This window comes from Lygodium microphyllum, chromosome 2 (genome assembly GCF_053477565.2).
Source record: "Lygodium microphyllum isolate KBCC chromosome 2, Lygodium_microphyllum_v1.1.10, whole genome shotgun sequence".
In the NCBI taxonomy this organism is placed as follows: Eukaryota; Viridiplantae; Streptophyta; class Polypodiopsida; order Schizaeales; family Lygodiaceae; genus Lygodium; species Lygodium microphyllum.
In genome coordinates, this window is record NC_141136.1 from 68,207,068 (window position 1) to 68,225,071 (window position 18,004).

Consider the following 18,004-nt stretch of genomic DNA (forward strand, 5'->3'; position numbering starts at 1 on the left):
GGCTCGCCTCTCACTAGCCGACCGAGCCCTAGTGGTTAACCAGGCCCTCCTAGCGACGGCTTGGTACATCGCCTCGTGTTGGTGCTTTTCCTCATCCTACATAGTGCACCTTCGCTGCCTAGTGCGGAACTTCCTTTGGTCCGGGTCATACGGCTCCAGGGATTCCCGGGCCAAGGTGGTGTGGGTGACCATCATACGAGGGCCTTCAGGATTGCAGACCGAGGCTTGGCAGTTGGTGGAGGCCGTCCCTGAGATGGATTTTCACTTCAGCCCAAATCACACCCCCCCCAGATCACCTTTCCTACGTAGCTTACTCCACGTGTGGCAAGGCCTCCACAAGGCCCTAATCCAGAGCCCCCCAGGCTGCCAAGAAGAGATAGACAGATGATCTAGAACCCCCAGGTCAAAGATCGGAATGGGGCACAGATTGGCGAGCGCCCCACATCCAGTGGGCTGGTTGGGAGGCCGGCCCGGCTCGTACCATTAGGACATGGCAGGAGGTGTACAGGATGGCGGACAAGGAGGTGCTACAGCGAGTCTCAGGCTACCAGAGAGGAGTGGAGCTGAGGCGAAGGGAGATAGACACAACAATACCTCCGGAGTGGCTTGCTCCCCTGATACGAGTGCCTATAGAGCCTGGGGAGGTATGGGCCGCCAGGATTTCACCAGCAGGCATCCCCCTACAGGTAGCAGATAGAGTGGGCGATGGCCCGCAAGGGACTTTCTTCACCGTCCAGGAGAGGGGGCGTCTGGCCCTTGACAGAGAGCAGCAAGATGAGGGGATAGCTACCCTTTCATGGAGGAGGATTCGGGTGGTGGGCCTTCAGGGGAAGACATGGCGATTGGACCCCTATGTTTTCTAGAAGGAGCTCAGGGAGTGGCGCCTTTGGATTTGGGAGGACAGACCACTTGATGAGCTGGAGTGGCTATGGCCAACCACTGCAGTCACCATGAAGCCACCAAGGTTCCTAGAGTACACTGCCAGGATTGGCAGACACGTACTGATGCAAGAGGATATGGATTGGGCGCCATCACGTAGCAGGCACTAGGCGGAGCATAGCATCACGGAGCCGTTCCAATGGACCTTCTAGCACCGCCTATGGGATAGCTGGAGGCCAAGGAGGGTATTGTACTTCTTATGGCCGGTGGTACATGGAGGCTTGGCGGTGGGAAGCTGGCTTGCCCAGATGCAAAAGGAGGGAGGTTGTAAGCGTTGCTCACAGCAGCCTCTGGAAACCCCAAAGCACTGCCTTTGGTCATGTGAGGAGGCGCAGCTCGTGTGGAGAGGAGCATGCCGCATCCTCTGCCGTACAGCACCCAGCCTTGGATATATCTCATGGGGTGCCTTCTGCTGGCAGGCAATCAACCAGGGCTGTCACCTTCTGTATGAGGCCGGGATGGGAGGCTCTACCAATCCGCCAGGTACTGGAGCCCACAGCAGACCGCTCTGAGGTATGGGAGATCATAGGGAGACTTACTGGATGGCATATCTGGAAGGCACGGTGTCAAGAGACTTTCGGTGGAGAGAGACTTTCAGCACAGGCGACCCTAGCTGAGCTCTAGACCTCCATCATCCACTCCCTCCGCTGCCATTGGGATCAGGTGCAGGGCGACTCTAGGGCTCGTCAAGAGCTCCGTGGCCACTTTATCCATACCTGGGGCAGCCAAGACCTGTTCTTCGTGATGCAGGCAGGCAGCCCTAGATGGCGATATACCCCCCCCCCCCCCCCTCCATGGCTTCTTGCCCCCAAACCGCCCTGAGAGGCTTGTAATCATGATGTATTTGCGTTTCGGCTCCAGCTAGTCTGTCAAGCAGGAGCACTCCGTTGTAATCATTTTCTTTGAGTAATATAATCAACCACATTTTATTTGCAAAAAAATAATAATAATAATAACCCCACTATGGCCAATGCTGCTAGTGCCCATCCAGATGTGAAGTGGCTATATTTATCCTCCACTTGGTAGGGATTGCCTCTGAAACAGCCTCTATCACAAGTCTAATACCTCTAAAGCCTAGTAATCTCTGCCTCTGGGCCTCCTGTGATAAACACTGGAATGGAAACCAATCTCCTACTATGGAAAATGCAACCTGATCCCCTATGATAGATACATCGGCCAAGAGTGTGTCCTGACTCTAATCAGATAGCGATCAAAGAGAAAAGGCTGCCTCCTCTTCTCTTCAACTCTAATCAATGGTAGCTGACGGAGGCCAGAAGATAAAGATCTACAGGATATGCAGCTGCAAATCTGACCTAAAGTACCCCTAGTGATTTTGCACAAGGTCACTTTATAACCACTATGACCAATGCTGCTAGTGCCCATCCAGATGTGAAGTGGCTATATTTGTCCTCCACTTGGGAGGGATTGCCTCTGAAACAGCCTCTATCACAAGTCTAGTACCTCTAAAACCTAGTAATCTCTGCCTCTGGGCCTCCTGTGGTAGATACTGGAATGAAAACCAATCTCCTACTATGGAAAATGCAACCTGATCCCCTATGATAGATATGTCTGCCGAGAGTGTGTCCTGACTCTAATCACAGATAGTGATCAAATAGAAGAGGCTGCCTCCTCTTCTCTTCAACTCTAATCAATGGAAGCTGATGGAGGCCAAAACTCCTCCCTGCAATACCTATATGTATGATCCTTAATCAAGTGTAGCTAAAGTATATTGATTCCCAGCATCAAAAAATATGATGTGTTCTTAGCTCTCAGCTCTTGCTCAATACATTAACATGGGTTCCAGCCCTATTTCCAAGCAGAAAGACTCAGTTCTCTGCTTCTGTCACGTGTGTAAACTAAGTCAATTGCATTTTATGCAGATCTTTAGCTCCCTCTGTCAGTCAACTGAAATCGAAGTGACCTGATTCCCAGAGTAGAACTTTGGATTTTGTGAAACGTGTTGGAAATTTCAGAATTATGATGACCAATTTCAGCACCATTAACATTGAAAAACAACAGATTGTTGTGTGTACTTAACGACAAAGAGAGGCACCAAAATTGCTCAGCAAGTGACATGGCTTTGTTAGTTGGCATACTACATCACACCCTCCTATTTTCATTCAGTAAAGAAAGCCCCCTTGATTTTACTAAGGTTGTTCACCCTTTGGGTGACTTTAACCAAATGCATAAATGTCCAATCAATATGGGTATCAATAGAATGGTCTTCTCAAGTACACTGATTTATCGCACTTAATATATCCAAATCATCACAAAGTGTAACTGTTAATGATGAAAATATGCGATCATTAAATCCTTAAAAACATCTTTGTCCTATAAACAGACACAAAGGAGAAGCCACACTACAACCTCCAATATCGATGAAATCATGTGAAACCCTATAGCTTCCCACGTCAACATAGTTCAAAGATGTTTTTCTAATGTTTAGAACTCTACAGTGCTTGAACCACCCTGATCCTGCTATCTAGAACTCTCTAAGGCTGGGCCTATCTAAGGGGATGCTAAGCACAGCCAAGATCAGTTCTCAGATAAGAAACTGCCATAAATAATGAGGCAGATGACGAGTGTCTCAGCAGGTCAACAAATCAGGACACGTTTCAGTGTTAGTTGATGTGAATCAATGAGACACAAACATGGCTTCAGAACATAGGTGTGATCAGCTATCCAAAGAATGCCAAAGCAGTCATGTATATGTACTTTTACCTTGACAATGGCAAATGACAAACACACACTATAACTAATCATTATGAAGTCACCACTTCATTTGCAAACGCATAATGCTTGAATAGGGCATTTTCAGCTCACCCCCTTTGAGTATAAAGCTTAGGGAAGCTGACATATCATTTTTCTAGCTGCAGAAATTATGGATGCACTTAAACCACCTAGGTGAGCAGAAAACAAAAACTTGTTTATCAAAGTGACTTTCAAATGTAGCATTAGGTATATAACAGGAACAATTATATCTAAATTAATGCTTCAATTTATCATATTGTAAAACAAGAAGAAAAAATACCTCCCAAGACACAAATGCTCCATCTCCGTCATCCATGGCACCATCAGCAATATCCCAGCTGTCCATATGACCACCAAATACAACTACTTCCTCTGGCTTTTCATAGCCTGGAATCTCAACAATCAGATTGCTGGTAACATCCACCAAAAGTTGATTGTTTTAGTTCTAGCACCTGATGAGGAAGGGATCGATATCCAATCAAGAACATTCATACATGTGATTAATAATGAGAACCAAGTCTTTGCAAAAAGATAGGCCATCTATCAAGTGTGGGCAGAGCTTCACAAAAATTGTTTAAGATTCTGTGAAATGGCTACCCAAAAATCAAATAAACTTTAACAGCAAGATGCATGTTGGTCTCACCGAGAAATTTGGTCAGGTAGTGTTTGTGCCTACAAAATTTCAAGGTGTCAACAAATCAAAGACAAGATTCATTACCTCCAATATGCAGAACATTAATGTACAAGCACTACCTCCATGTAAAGCTCTAGCACCATGCTTTGCCCACGACCCTGCATTCTGGCAAACATTTGCGCATCTTCTAGAGTGATTGCAGCAGTTGGTATTGAAGCTGGATTAGAACTCCCTGTATGTACTGTCTGTTCCAAGAAAATTCCAAGGCTTAGTTTCTAAACACAGCAAACTGCTCAAATTTTGTGCAAAACTAGTTGCACAGCAAGTCACTTTAAAACAGCACTCAATACAAAAGAAATACTAATCGTTGATTTTGTCAAATCACTAAGATTTCTTCGTTTTTGAGGAAAGAGACTTCCTATGACCCTTCACCAATAATTGTCACTAAGGTGAAAATACAAAGTCCCATAATATAAAATTGACAAAAGCATAGGGAATAGACGTCTCCCAAGCTGGCCAGTGTGAACGCAGAATATCTAGTATAAATTTTGAAAAGCAGCCATGCATCCACATTTCAAAAGACTATAGTTATGAGGGGTTCTCAACTACAATCTGATGCTTCACATATTGATGAGTAAGATAAGGAGATACAGAGTGGGAAACACTCTAACTGTGAACATAATTTCTAATTGGAACAGAAAGGCTCCTTTCCACTAGAACCAATCATGAAAGAAACAACCACAGCATATGCAGAGGGTGCGTACCTTTAGGTTTTTAGATAGATATATATGTGTAAGTACAAGTGCTAAGGGTGTGTTCACACCCAAGCACATTTAAAAGGCACGAGGCCTTTATTCCCAATAATTTTTAGAACCAAGCTTCCATGCAACTATGGTTAAAAGGGACTACAGTAGTAGTCCCTATGGCAGGATTGTCTACAATATAAGCTGAAGATGGTGGCCTACTAGGGACTAGAGTAGTAATCCATATAGCAGTATGCTCCACATATAGGTACGAGTGAGAGACATCACCTCAGAAGTAAGCAATGGCGGCCTCCCCACTAGGAGCAAGAGATGGTATAACCCACACCAATGAAAGCACCAGTGACAAAATGTGTATTGACCAATTTAGTTCGTTAAGATTTTAGGGTGTGAAGACTTCTAGATGTTCCATAGACATATCTGAATTCCATGGACATATCTAAACATTTGTCTCCTTCAATGCACCAGATGTGGAGAAATGCTGACGTGTATACAATATCATAGATGGAATGAACAAACCTTAGCCAACCACCATATCTAAACACAAATGAAACTTGACCCCATAGTGCAGAGGTAACCCTCTTTGATCACTATCAGGGACATCCAAACCAGGAATTATGATAAACTCCATTAATGTTTTTGTGGAATTTACCTTTCCTATCAGGAGACCTGTATGATCAAGAAACTTTTTTTTGAAAAATCCTGCAGACCTTGGAACACCACAACAATGTGTATCCATGCTCTCTGTTGAAGGGTCATAGGCTGCACTGAATCCATGAGCCACTAAATCCAGTAAACCATGCCACCGGGCATGGGCATACAAATAGCCTTCAGATTAGTAGGTAAAACACTCAGATGGGTGAAGTAACATGTCAATATTCATGGCCCAAAAAATGAACCTGAGAAATCTGAACAGGCATGCCCAATAAACTGGATTAAGGAATATCCTTGGCACAACCATGAGAGCAGCTAAAGCCCATAAATTTCATCAACAAAAGAAACCAATTCAAGCCATGTCAGTGAGTTGCTGCTGTTTGAGAAGTGTTAAGGAAGGCAAGGACTAGTACCAGTTTCCATGCCACTGTTGAGTGCTCATGAAGTATGAACTGAGTGCGCTCTACCTTCAGCGCCATAGGACTGATCATAACAGCAGTGGAGGACAGTGGATGTGTGATAAGAATGGGAAAGAGATGAGCTGTGCAAGACTAAAATAAGAGAAAAAGAAGTCAGAACTGAAACAGGCAGAAGAGAGACAACATGCTTTTGTTAACTGTCAAAGAAGGGAAAAACAGGCAGGGCTTGAATCAGAAGGCAAAACAGCCAACTCTAGACACATCAGGCGAAGCACTTGCGCAGGAAGAGAGAGAAAAATTGAAGTGGGGGCAGGCAAAGGAGCAACCGAGACTTCAGCAGCTCCTCAAACCCAAGAGAATGAAATGGTTGAGACCAACATTACACTAGCCCTTTCTTCTTCGTCCATAGTAACAATCTTATACATTTTTCCCTAGCCTTACTTGCTGCTTATTTTAAGTTAAGTATTGATAACGGAATGCTTACATAAAACATCAACATGCATAGCATAAAAGAATGGTTACATAAATATATCAACAATCATATCAATGAACCATACACAGTGAAGCTGTTCTACCTGAAGACCAAAGGGAGATACAGAACGCACTAAGGCAGCCACAGCTCCATATTCTTCAGCCCTTTGAGCTCCAGTTAAGCGATATTTTATAGTTGTGCCATAGTCTTCAAATTTTTCATTGTATACAACAATATTTCCTGAAGGAGAGTTATGCACATTAGACTATTCTACAATAAAGTGTACACTAGGTCATACAAACTTCATCCTCTGACATGAATTGTTTCCAAATAAACAGAACATACAAGCAACAATTCCTTCTAATTATGCCACTACTGCTTTCAGGATATTGGGTTGAGACTTGCTGCTTCAGGCCTTAGAGATCCTCATAACTGTTACTTCTCACTTCATGAATTGTACTACTAGACTAAAATGTGCAATTTCAGGACATTTTGTGCAATCACACATGGGAAATTATGTTGGCTATGAGCACTCCATATGTACACTGATTTACCTTGGTGCTGAAGACTTATATTTACTCCAATCCTCTTTCTTCTCTTCTTCAGTCTTCCCCTCTCCTTCCAGCTTGTCTCAAGAGCCTCTTCCAGAGCCCACAACCACTCCAATACACTGATAATCTTATCTATCTTAACACTCGACAGCGCAGCTACAAGCTGAACTGAACTCGCTGGGCTTTCTGGCCTGATTCTGTTGCTATCTTCATGATCTTCCCCTTTTAGCCCTCCTTTCACCCTCTGCCACTCCCACAGCAACCCTACAAACAACACACTGACCCAAAACTTGCACCTGCAGCCTGCCCTGCCTACAGCCTTGCACCACTCCTGTCCAGCTGTGCCACTTCTGTCCAAGGCTGCGCCACCACTCACAGCCCTCTGCCAGATTGTGCCACTTCTCTCCAGCTGTCGTCACTCCCCCCAGCTCCAAGCCTTCCTCCACCTAACAGCCCTTGCTATCCTTCTTTTCTCCAATCTCGTGCTGCCTCCCTCTTTCCTTCTCACCTCTCACAACTACTTCCAGCTCACCTCCCAAATCTCTTCCTCTTCAGTTTTCCCCTCCCCTTCAGCAACAGGATTGACTCAGCAGATTCAGGCACCAATGTAGTTCATAATTTACCACCCTGGCAGACACTCAAGATTGCCCTCCACCAGTTGGTACCACTTTTCTCCAGCTGGCATCACTTCCCCTAGCCCGCACCTTCCCCCCAACAGCCCTCACTATCCTTTTTTTCTCGTCCAGCTGCCTCCCTCTTTTCTTGCACGCCTCTTGCAGCCCTCTTCCAGCTCACCTCCGAAGCCTCTTCCTTCTCTTCTTCAGTTCAAGCCTCTCATTTGGCAAGGGAATCGACTCAGCAGGATTTGGGCACCCACACAGTTCAACAATTGCCACCCTAGCAATGTCTCAAGACAGCAGCTGGTCCTCTACCTTCAAAAGGGGACTCCACTGCAGCCCTCGGTACTCTGCCAGCCAATTCTCTATCACATGTCTGCCTTGCTCCCGGCATGGGGCTTGCCATTAGGGACAAAGTGGCAGCCCTTAAGGCATTGTCTTTGGACTACTGGCTGGTTGGATATTAACCATCATTCTATGCATTGAAGAACTCCATCCAGGCAGCTCTCACAAGCATCCCGGCCATAACCTTGTTCAGGCCTTCACAACTGCTTCATAACGTAGTTCTCTAAGATCGATAGTGGATTCTATGTAGGGCTATGCATCTCAATGTGAGAGGAAGAGCTAAGGTGGATGCAACTCCACAGTGGAGAGAGACAGAGAGAGAACCCTTGTGCATACACCAAGCTGAAAGGATTGATGTGATAGTTGATGATATGAAAGTACAAGCATAGGTGTTTATTTTATAGCTTTGGGATTCCGCCAAACCATAACCCTAGGCTCACACACTGAGGTGTGTTCACACACTGAACACACTGATGTGTGTTCACAGACAGAGGTAGTAGATATCATTAGCAAACCCCCCTTCGAGTTATGGGTGATTCAGCCCATGACACAAAACGTAAGAAAAGAATATTTATCGACAAGCTTACGGACACAAATTTGAACCTGATTGAGAGGTGTGTGTACATGGCTAAGATGTCGATCAAAAGCTAGTGTGTCTTAGAGTCATGATGCACATGATCAGAGGCTCAATGCTCAAGTATAGCTCTTGAGCTCAATGTAGAGGTCATGCAAAAAGTGGTTAGCAAAGTAACCCACACATGTAACATATGTGTTGGAAAGAGCTTAGCACATGCATAAGCATGGCCAATGTCTAATAATTAATTCCAAAGTCACGTTTTTCTAAGTAAGGTTCAAAATGCCTATTTAAATGGTTTTTGTCCATCATTTCTTAAAGACAATGATTGAACTGAAACAGTTAGGGATCATCTAGATCAATCACTATCCAAGATAGAGTGAGTGGCTACATAGTTCGTGCGTTGCTTCTCCTACTGCTTACCCTAAGAACGATTCAACCAAATCCTCATGTATAGCCTGTGCACAAGACCATGGCTCTAACAACGAAAGTTATATCAGAAGAAATTCAGAAAGTGCAACAGAAGCCTCTTGGCCCAGATCCCTTATCAGATCTGACCATTCCGGTCATCTCTGTCCGCTGTGGCAGTAAAGTCATCAATGTCCTCTTGGATAGTGGATCTGAGGTCAATATCATTACAATGGCAACATGCAAAGCTTTTGGGCTGATGGACTGGGAGCCAACCCCATTTTTGGTCAACATCAAGTGTGGCCACTGGGCATTCTTCCATCGGTGTTGATCGAAGTGGCCGATATCCCCTTCTTAGTTTCATTAGTGGTGCTCAACATGGGGCAAGTAGGAGAATATTATCGCCTCTTACTAGGCAAGCCAATCAAAGACTACATCTACATTTTTGTTGCCCAATTAGAGGACAATGACCATTTCATATTTCATCTCCCTAGCAACTTTAAGTGTTATCATTGTCTTACTAAATTTACATTCTTTTAAGAGATTGTTAAGGAGAAGAGCTTTCTTATTGTCATCATCCAGATGACTATTAAGAGTGTTCAATTGTTGACAAAGAAGATTGAGGTCATCAAGATGTTATTAAGAGAATCAAAGGGATTATAAGAAATATTGTACAATTGCATCTTCAAAAATAGTTTTGTGCTATTGATGTCACCCCCAAATGTTGTAGAGCAAGGCTTTCCCATACTTCTTTTTCTATTTTACTAAGTTTGAAGTGATACAGCAAATTATTGGAGAGGCCAAGCCCAACGATGGCTCACCACTTTTGTTATTTTCAAGCCAACCTTAATAAAGCTAGGGATTCCCTCAAGCATGCTTTGGTTCTTCAATGACAAGACCTTCCAAGCACCTTCTCACATGAGGATAAGTTGGCTCTTTGTCTTCCATATTGAGAACCCAACACCAGAGAACTTGATGGCGATGCCGTATCTTGACATGCCAATAGTGGACACCATTGTTTGCTCCTTCTTTCTTAGCTTTCAAAATCTCTTTGTGTAGTCAAATGACTTGTTTTTTAATTAACAAAGCCAATACCGTTCCATTTTTACCTCTTTTGAAGTGAACAGGAAGAAATTGGCCGCATATCATGTGAACAACATGCATCCATGACTTTGGAGCAGCATGATCATATTCCAATCCCATCCACCAAATATGGGTTAGGTCAATCAAAGGTAGAGCTGAAACTTAATCTTTTATTTTTTCTTTATTCCTGTCACAACTAAACAAGATTTGAAATTGACAAATAACTTAAGAAGACAATCAGGATTACACAAAACATTATATGTTGTGGATTTGGTCTTCTTTTCAAGCTAAGACAGTAACCTGATGACAAGATGGGTCAAATTTCACCACTTGATCAAATCTTATGCAGCATGTTTTGGACTCCCAAGATTGGTGGGACCTTGGCAAGGGCTAGACCTCCAACTTGACCCCATTGGTCCTCTTATGAGGTTGTCTGTTCCTGGAAGAGTACAAATGCCATGCGAGCACTACCATAGTTGAGCTCATGCAAGGTCTCTTATCTCAATTTCTCTCACAATTGCAGCATTTTGACCTTGCATCTGACCAATCGGCCCACTTGGCCACACTATGTGGCTTATAATAGAATGCATCATGTAAACCTTGACCATGAACTCCAAGAGTTCAAGATTTCTAACCAGGAAAACTTCAAGGTCAAAATGGTCAAATACCAACAATTACTTGCTGAGTTTGCAAGTATCAGACCTTCCAAGTCTGATTATAAACAAGTTGCCATGTTCTTGAATGAGTTGGCCCGCCAAAGTAGTTCCATTTGATGCAACAAATCATTTCACAATCTCAATTGCCCACATTGTAAGAGTTTAAAAGCAAATCACTATGCTTTGTAAGATTGTTTGGTAGAGTTCGTAAGAAATCCCATGTCATCTTCAAAGAGGCCCTTGTTTCCACTTCCCAACAAGGGGAAGCAAGGGAAAGCAAAGACCAACAGTGAAACTAAGAAGCCCAGTGAACACAAGGAAATGGCCAGTCAACACTTCAACCGGGTAGAGCAATGCACGAGGAGGCAAGCTTGGTCCATATTTGTGAGATGGATTTCAATGAGTCTTCTTCCTTAGAGACCTACCCCACTCTTCCATGAACGACCAGGCCAAGTGGATTGCAGACAATGGATCCACCCATCACATGTCTCCCTTTGAGAACATCTTTGTCTCCCAAGAGTAGGCTACACGTGGTGTCCATCCCAGGAATAACACCTAGGCCAACACCCAAGACATAGGGGAAGTGAAGTTCAACACTGACTGACACCCAAATCTCATTAACTGGACAATGTTTACTATGTGCCTCAGTTGTGCTCAATTGACAGCTCTGGTCTTGAAAAGAGGCTCAATACCTCAGACCTGCTTTTGCTATGGTGGTGTCAAAAAGACCATCTTTGATGTGGCTAGGAGTGTGCTTGAAAGCCCTCTCCATCTCTCCCCAACAGGCCAAGGTGGCATCTCCTCATGTGCATCAAATATAGATTTCTTGTCAGATTGAAGCTTGGTCCATGAAATACGAACCCCAAACATATATGCATTTGAAATCTGAATCACTGTTTAACAGGAACTACACAAAAATAATCTAGCAGCTGTATGAGATCACAAATATGAAATCTCTCCTTATATATGAGAAGTTGAAAATCAAATTTGGAAACTGCAAGGAAAGTTATGGGGGAGAAAGAGATTCCCAAGAAGAGGCAGGTGCTTCAATTGCCACTGAAATAAAGAGTCAAAACAAATGCAGAAGAACCATTACTGCTGATAAATGACACACTTTTTGGGATGGATGCAAGTTAATTCATAATGGCTCTGCTCTTGAGCACTTCAAATACAAGCTTACTCACCTTTTATTTCACTTCTGCGTGCCTCTAGTTCATCAAATGTTGAAACAACTACTATATTTGCAGTCAAAGGCTTGCTATTTGGGGTGCCAACACTTCCACCAAGTCCAGCTATCTTCACAGTCTTTGTTCGTGGAGATAAAAGCCTTGCATACTCACTTCCCCGGACCCAGCAAGGAACTCTTACAGGCTCCTCGTGAACCTCCAGTCCATCCTTACTAATTTCATCCTGGAAATCCATACAGTTGAGTGCATTAAAGCCTCTGAAAGGACAAGATTGATGCATAAATTTTTAGTTCTACATACCCTTGTCCAGTTCAGTGCTTTCTCAAGGGCAAGGGACCCACTTAGTCGTGGCCCAAATGTATCTGTCATATATGCAAGTCGTTCATACACAGAACTGGCAACATAATTCCACACATTAGCATGTAAGAATCCACTATAAACAAATCTGACTTGTCTGAATCAAAATATGTTGCCTTGATCGAATAGATTATCTGTATGCAATTCCATGTAGATTTTTACTTGAAACAAGCTCAGTATGCAGTTTCTTACAAGTTGCATCTATAAATCATCTTCTTTAATGTGGCTATGAATTCAGGCATAAGTAGATCATTCAGCAATGATCAACTAGCCTACAAAAGCATAAGAACAGCCAAATCCCAATCCACCAAGTTCGCATGTAGAATAATGCCATATACCAAATGGGAGTCATACATACAATGTAAAACAGTCCTGTCAAGCTGATGCAACAAATCTGTCTTACTGCAATAATCCTCACCCAGGACCAAATGGTGTTCACAGCCAACTAGGCAACAAAAAGTTTTAAGAGAATATTTGATCCTCTATTTTGCATAATTAACTCTTTCATCATTGTTACAGCACGTTTTTTCCTGCAGGAATGTAGGGTATATCAAAGACATAAAGCACACAATTGCAAACAGAATAGATAACCATGGAAAGGAATGACATGGACATCTCCCTGCCACCAGACTGTTGTTGCTTGCCCTCTACCAGGCATATTCAGGCTGAGGGGGCTGCTGCAAGCCTCCTCTCCATCCCCAACCCCTGCAACAAATACCCCCTCTCCCCGACCACTGCTACTGAGTCCTCTTCTCCACCTGCCCACTTCCATCCTGCATTTGCTCCCTGCCCTTCCTGTCAGTCTCCTCCACACTCCAACCTTAGTTCCCTTCTCCCTGCTCTCCTTTTTCTACTCACTCCTCTACTTAGACCCCTCTTGACTGCCCTGCATCTCATCATTTTGTTTCCTGCCCAGTTGCTAGACAAATTTGGGACTTTATTTCTCAGGTTTAGACTTCATTGACATTTGAACCTTGTGGTATGTATGGGGCTCAAGGAATGAATGCTAGTCATGCCAATGCTTCATATGGTGCTTCTTATAATGAAAATACAACAAATGTACCCTTTTGCAACTACCGACTTATAATAATTTGACTTTGAGAAGGCCAACAAAGGACTACGACGAAAGTGGTAAAAGGGGTCAAATTTGAATCCTTTAGTGGTGCACAAGATAGGCTGAAAGCTTTGACTTTTATTCAGCAATCTGATGCAACCTATTCGGGAGGCAATTTCACCAAGTCAGTTAAGATTCAAAACATAGCCACTTTCTTAAAGGGAAATGCATTATAGTGGTCATCCACAATTTTAATGCAAGGAAGAGGACCATCAACATGGGTACAATTTAAGCAAATGTTTCCTTCAAATTGGTTGGCAAGCCCTTTTGAAGTGGGCATTATAACAACTTGGAACTGTTGAATAAGAAGTTTTTAGGATGTATTGCTGCCTGTTACTTGTTATCGAGTTGTCTCCCTTCATGAGCAAGTGGAGAACTAGTGTTGTGGGCTGCCTAAAGGGATCAAATATTTTTGCATAAAGACGACAATGATCAACATAAGGAGCACACAGAGCCTGTCACTCCCATGATCGGGAAGCTCCACTTTCACATTAAGAGTTATATGGACAGAAAAGAGTTTTGATGCACCTTTAGAAGATGTGATGTATTGCTCAGGATGCCTTGGTGCCATCGCATACATGCAATGGTTGATACTCATGATAAAATTGTAACTCTTTACCATAGAGGCAAAGTTCATATATTGGATGTAGAATCAAAAGGGGAATTTATCCCTGTTGTATCAACTTCTGCCATATCCAAAGTAATGAAAAATCGTCTTTCACAGTACTTGGTCTTTCTGCCATATATTGGATAAAGATGAGAATGAAAATGTTGAAAATGTGTCTAAATTGGATCAAGATTGTGTTTCATTTCTGAAAACATATATTGATTGCTTTTCATATTGGCTCCCGTGGCAGATACTACCTAAGAGGCCGGAGGATCATGCCATAGGTTTGATTCTAGGCGGCATCCCTCCTAATAAGCCACCATATCAAGTAACTGCAGCCCAACATGAAGAGATTATGAGCCAAGTTAATGAGTTGTTGGAAAAGAGACTGGTTGAGCCCAACTCATCTCCTTACTATTCACCCATGCTAGTAGTGCAAAAGAAGGATGAGTCATAGCATATGTGTATTGACTATGATGCCCTAAATAAGATTGTGATTAAGAATCGCTTTCCAAAACCCAAGATGGACGACATTATGGATAAGTTGCAGGGGGAGCCATTTTCATCCATATTGATTTGAAGAGTGGGTATCATCAGATTCGCATAAAGCCAACCATGTACCAAAGACAGCATTTAGGACATCTTTTGGACTTCATGAATTTCTTGTCATGCTATTTGGGCTTACAAATGCTCCTGCCACATTTTATCAGATGAACAAGGTATTTAGACCACAGAGCTTTTGTGGGTGCAATCTTTGATGACATGATTGTCTTTTCAAAGAATGGGTCAGTATAGAAAGCATTTGAACATTGTGTTTAATGAATTGCATAAGCATTGTTTAGCAATTAATTACAATAAGAGTGGTTTCTTTTTGTATAAGATCCACTTTTTGGGGTACATTGTATCGGTTGATGGGGTGCGCATGGATCTTGCAAAGGTTGAAGCCATACGCTCATGGCCACACTTGAAAAATATGTAAGAGGTTAGCACATTTTAGGCCTATGTTCCTATTACAAAAGGTATATTTGGCACTTTGCTGAAATTGCTTCTCCATTGCATACTTTGAAAAAGAAAGGTATTCCCTTTAGATGGATAACAGTGGAAATTTCAACATTTGAGAAGGTAAAGGAAAAGATGACTTCAAATCCGATGCTTATATTGCCAAATTTTAAGAAATCTTTTATAGTGCAATGTGATGCATGTGGTACCAACATAGGGGCTATTTTGATATAAGATGGTCACTTGCTAGCCTATGAAAGTCGTGTTCTCCATTATGCTGAAAGAAATTTACAGGTTTATGAAAAGGAATTACTTGTAATGCATGCCCTCTCTACATGGAAACATTATCTTTTAGGGGCTGATTTCACTGTATAGACAAATCATCAAACATTGCGTTACTTTTTGACACAAACCAAGTTATCTAATAAGCACATGAGATGGGCAAACTTTCTCTCCATGTTCCATTTTCAAATTATGCATATTAATGGCAAAAAGAATGCAATGGCTAATGCATTGTCAAGGAAACCTCAAATTTTAGTAGTTACTATGATATATCATACTAAGTTGGATGCCATGAACAATTAGTATGTTGCTGATTTGAACTTCAACAAAGTATATGATCAGCTTTGCAAGGGGTAGAGACTTGAACATTATAGCTTGAGACACAGATTTCTCATGATGCATGAGCGGTTATGTGTTATAAAGCAGTTGAGACCAAAAGTAATGATCGAAAGCCGTGCTCCTCCTTGTCCAAGTCATAGAGGTATTGATGCTACTATCAAGGCAATTGAACACTTCTTTTATTGGCCAACTTCGAGACATAATATAAATCAGTTTGTTCGCACATGCATGGTATGTCAAAAGATTAAGTATGATAGGCAAAAAATGCTAGGGCAATTGCAACCATTGCCTATACCAAGTTGACCTTAGCATAGCGTTGCTATGATTTTATCTTTGATCTTTCAAGGACACCTATAGGAAATGATGGGATATGGACTATAATTTGTAGGTTTAGCAAGCAAGCCCATTTCATTCCTATGAGAAAGAAGATAAAGGTTGATCATATGCCATGATTAATTATGCAGCACATATTTAAGTATCATAGCATGCCTAAGTCGATCATAATTGATCGAGACCCTCGGGGTGACCAGCCTATTTTGAAAGGGATTGTTTAAGAATATGGGCACTATGTTGAAATTATCTTCATCCTTTCATCCACAAATAGACAGCTAGTCCAAAGAGCCTAATTCTACAGTCTTGGATCTTTTGAGGTGCTATGTTTCAAACCATAAGGCTCAATTGAAATAGTTTTTGCCCTTGGTTAAGTGTGCCTACAACAATACAGTGCATAGTTCCATTGGTAAGGCTTCTTTTGAGATTGTGGAGGGTGAAAAGAAAGTTCCACTCATCTTGCATACAAAGGACAAGAAGTTTTAGGCTGATAGGTATGTGGAAAGCATGGATGTCGCCTATCAAAAGATCAAGCAAGCACTTCAAAGTTCACAAAAAAAGAAAATGAGGGCAATTGATTGCCATAGATGCGCTTTGCAGTTCAGTGAGGGCAATTAAATGTTATTGCGATTTGAAAAGGCACATCCGAAAAAAATAAAAGGCAAAGAGCATACATATCCAAAGCTGAATATGCGCTATTATGGGCCTTTTCAGGTGTTGGAAAACATTCGTGATAGGGCATATAGGCTGAAACTACCATCACATTGGGACATACATAATGCTTTTAATGTTAGTTTGTCGAGACCTTTTCATAGGACCACAAAGCAAAGTCCCAATGAATCCCACCTTGGAAGCATCATCTAGATAGCTATCCCATTGCATGCGGATATAGAGCTTTACTTATTGCAAGAATCCCTTGAACTTCGAACGATCACCGTTGAGCTTCTCTGGCATGCTGATCTTGGCTTCTCTTGTTAGGGGTTGATAAACAAGTGGAATCATCTTATCACTTCCTATGTTGTTCTACAAGTCTCGCATCTGGTCTTGCATCTCTTGAAGCCCATGGCCTAGATGCATAGGTTGTTCTATTTGAAGTTGCAGTTGTCATTCATTCAAGTCTTAAATTTGTTGTTGGAGGTTTTGACCAGACATGTGGCTAGGTCTAGATCAATATGCCGCTTCCATTCAAAGTGAGCAACTACTGTGATCCTCTATCTAGAGCATCCAATGAATGTTGCCTAGTCGAGGTCCTCTTGCTGGAGATGACCATCCCCTCAACCATAAAAGTAAATGTCCTGTCTCTGCTAATTGCAAAGACTACAAGAATAATGTCCCCTCTAGAGAAGACATCGATCCAAGTCTGAGAGGTGCTTGTATATGTCCCTCAATTTGGTGGAACTCCCTCCATCACGTTCTTATCATAACTCTAGCTTCCCTAAGATCCCGTAGTCTCTGTCTCTGAGCCGCCTACAGTAGCTCCTAGAATGCAAACCAATCTTCCACTAATACGGCAACTTGTAAAGAGAATCCCCCCACGATAAGTATATCCTATGTCCAAGAGTGTGGCTGCAGTCTAATCTCAAAAGGTGATTGAAGAGAAGAGGCCGCATTCTCTTCTCTTCAAATGTAGTGGGGGGTAGCTGACTAGCCCAGGTAGTACAAATCTCCAAGCTCTGATAATACCACCTACAAATTTGACCTCGAATCTCCTCCCTAGGTCCCTAGTCCTAATATCCTAAAAGATCCAATGGATGCTAGGCTACCATGGTCCTCCATGTGCAAGTGTCATAGCCTGTAACCTCCCTATCAAAAGTTTCTTCCAAGGCTCCTCGCCTACTAGAAGAAAACCCCTAACAATAAGCTTAGCCATCAAGGCTTTGCTCTGGTTTTCTGGGTCTATGATCCCCAACCCTCCCCTAGATCTA

The 18,004-nt window shown here is 42.6% G+C and overlaps 1 protein-coding gene across 3 annotated transcripts in view; it reads right to left on the bottom strand.

Moving 5' to 3' along the window:
* The window catches only part of LOC148039851 (uncharacterized), a 175,176-nt gene that overhangs the window by 76,975 nt on the left and 80,197 nt on the right, over positions 1-18,004 (bottom strand). For all 3 annotated transcript variants that reach the window (XM_087694618.1, XM_087694602.1, XM_087694609.1), the window contains exons 3-8: positions 12,352-12,445; positions 12,049-12,274; positions 6,734-6,870; positions 4,444-4,569; positions 4,334-4,362; positions 3,971-4,100 (exon numbers count right to left, since the gene is read on the bottom strand). In XM_087694618.1, the coding sequence (XP_087550744.1) occupies positions 3,971-4,100; positions 4,334-4,362; positions 4,444-4,569; positions 6,734-6,870; positions 12,049-12,274; positions 12,352-12,445 (742 nt within the window). The remainder of the gene's footprint in view (positions 1-3,970; positions 4,101-4,333; positions 4,363-4,443; positions 4,570-6,733; positions 6,871-12,048; positions 12,275-12,351; positions 12,446-18,004) is intronic.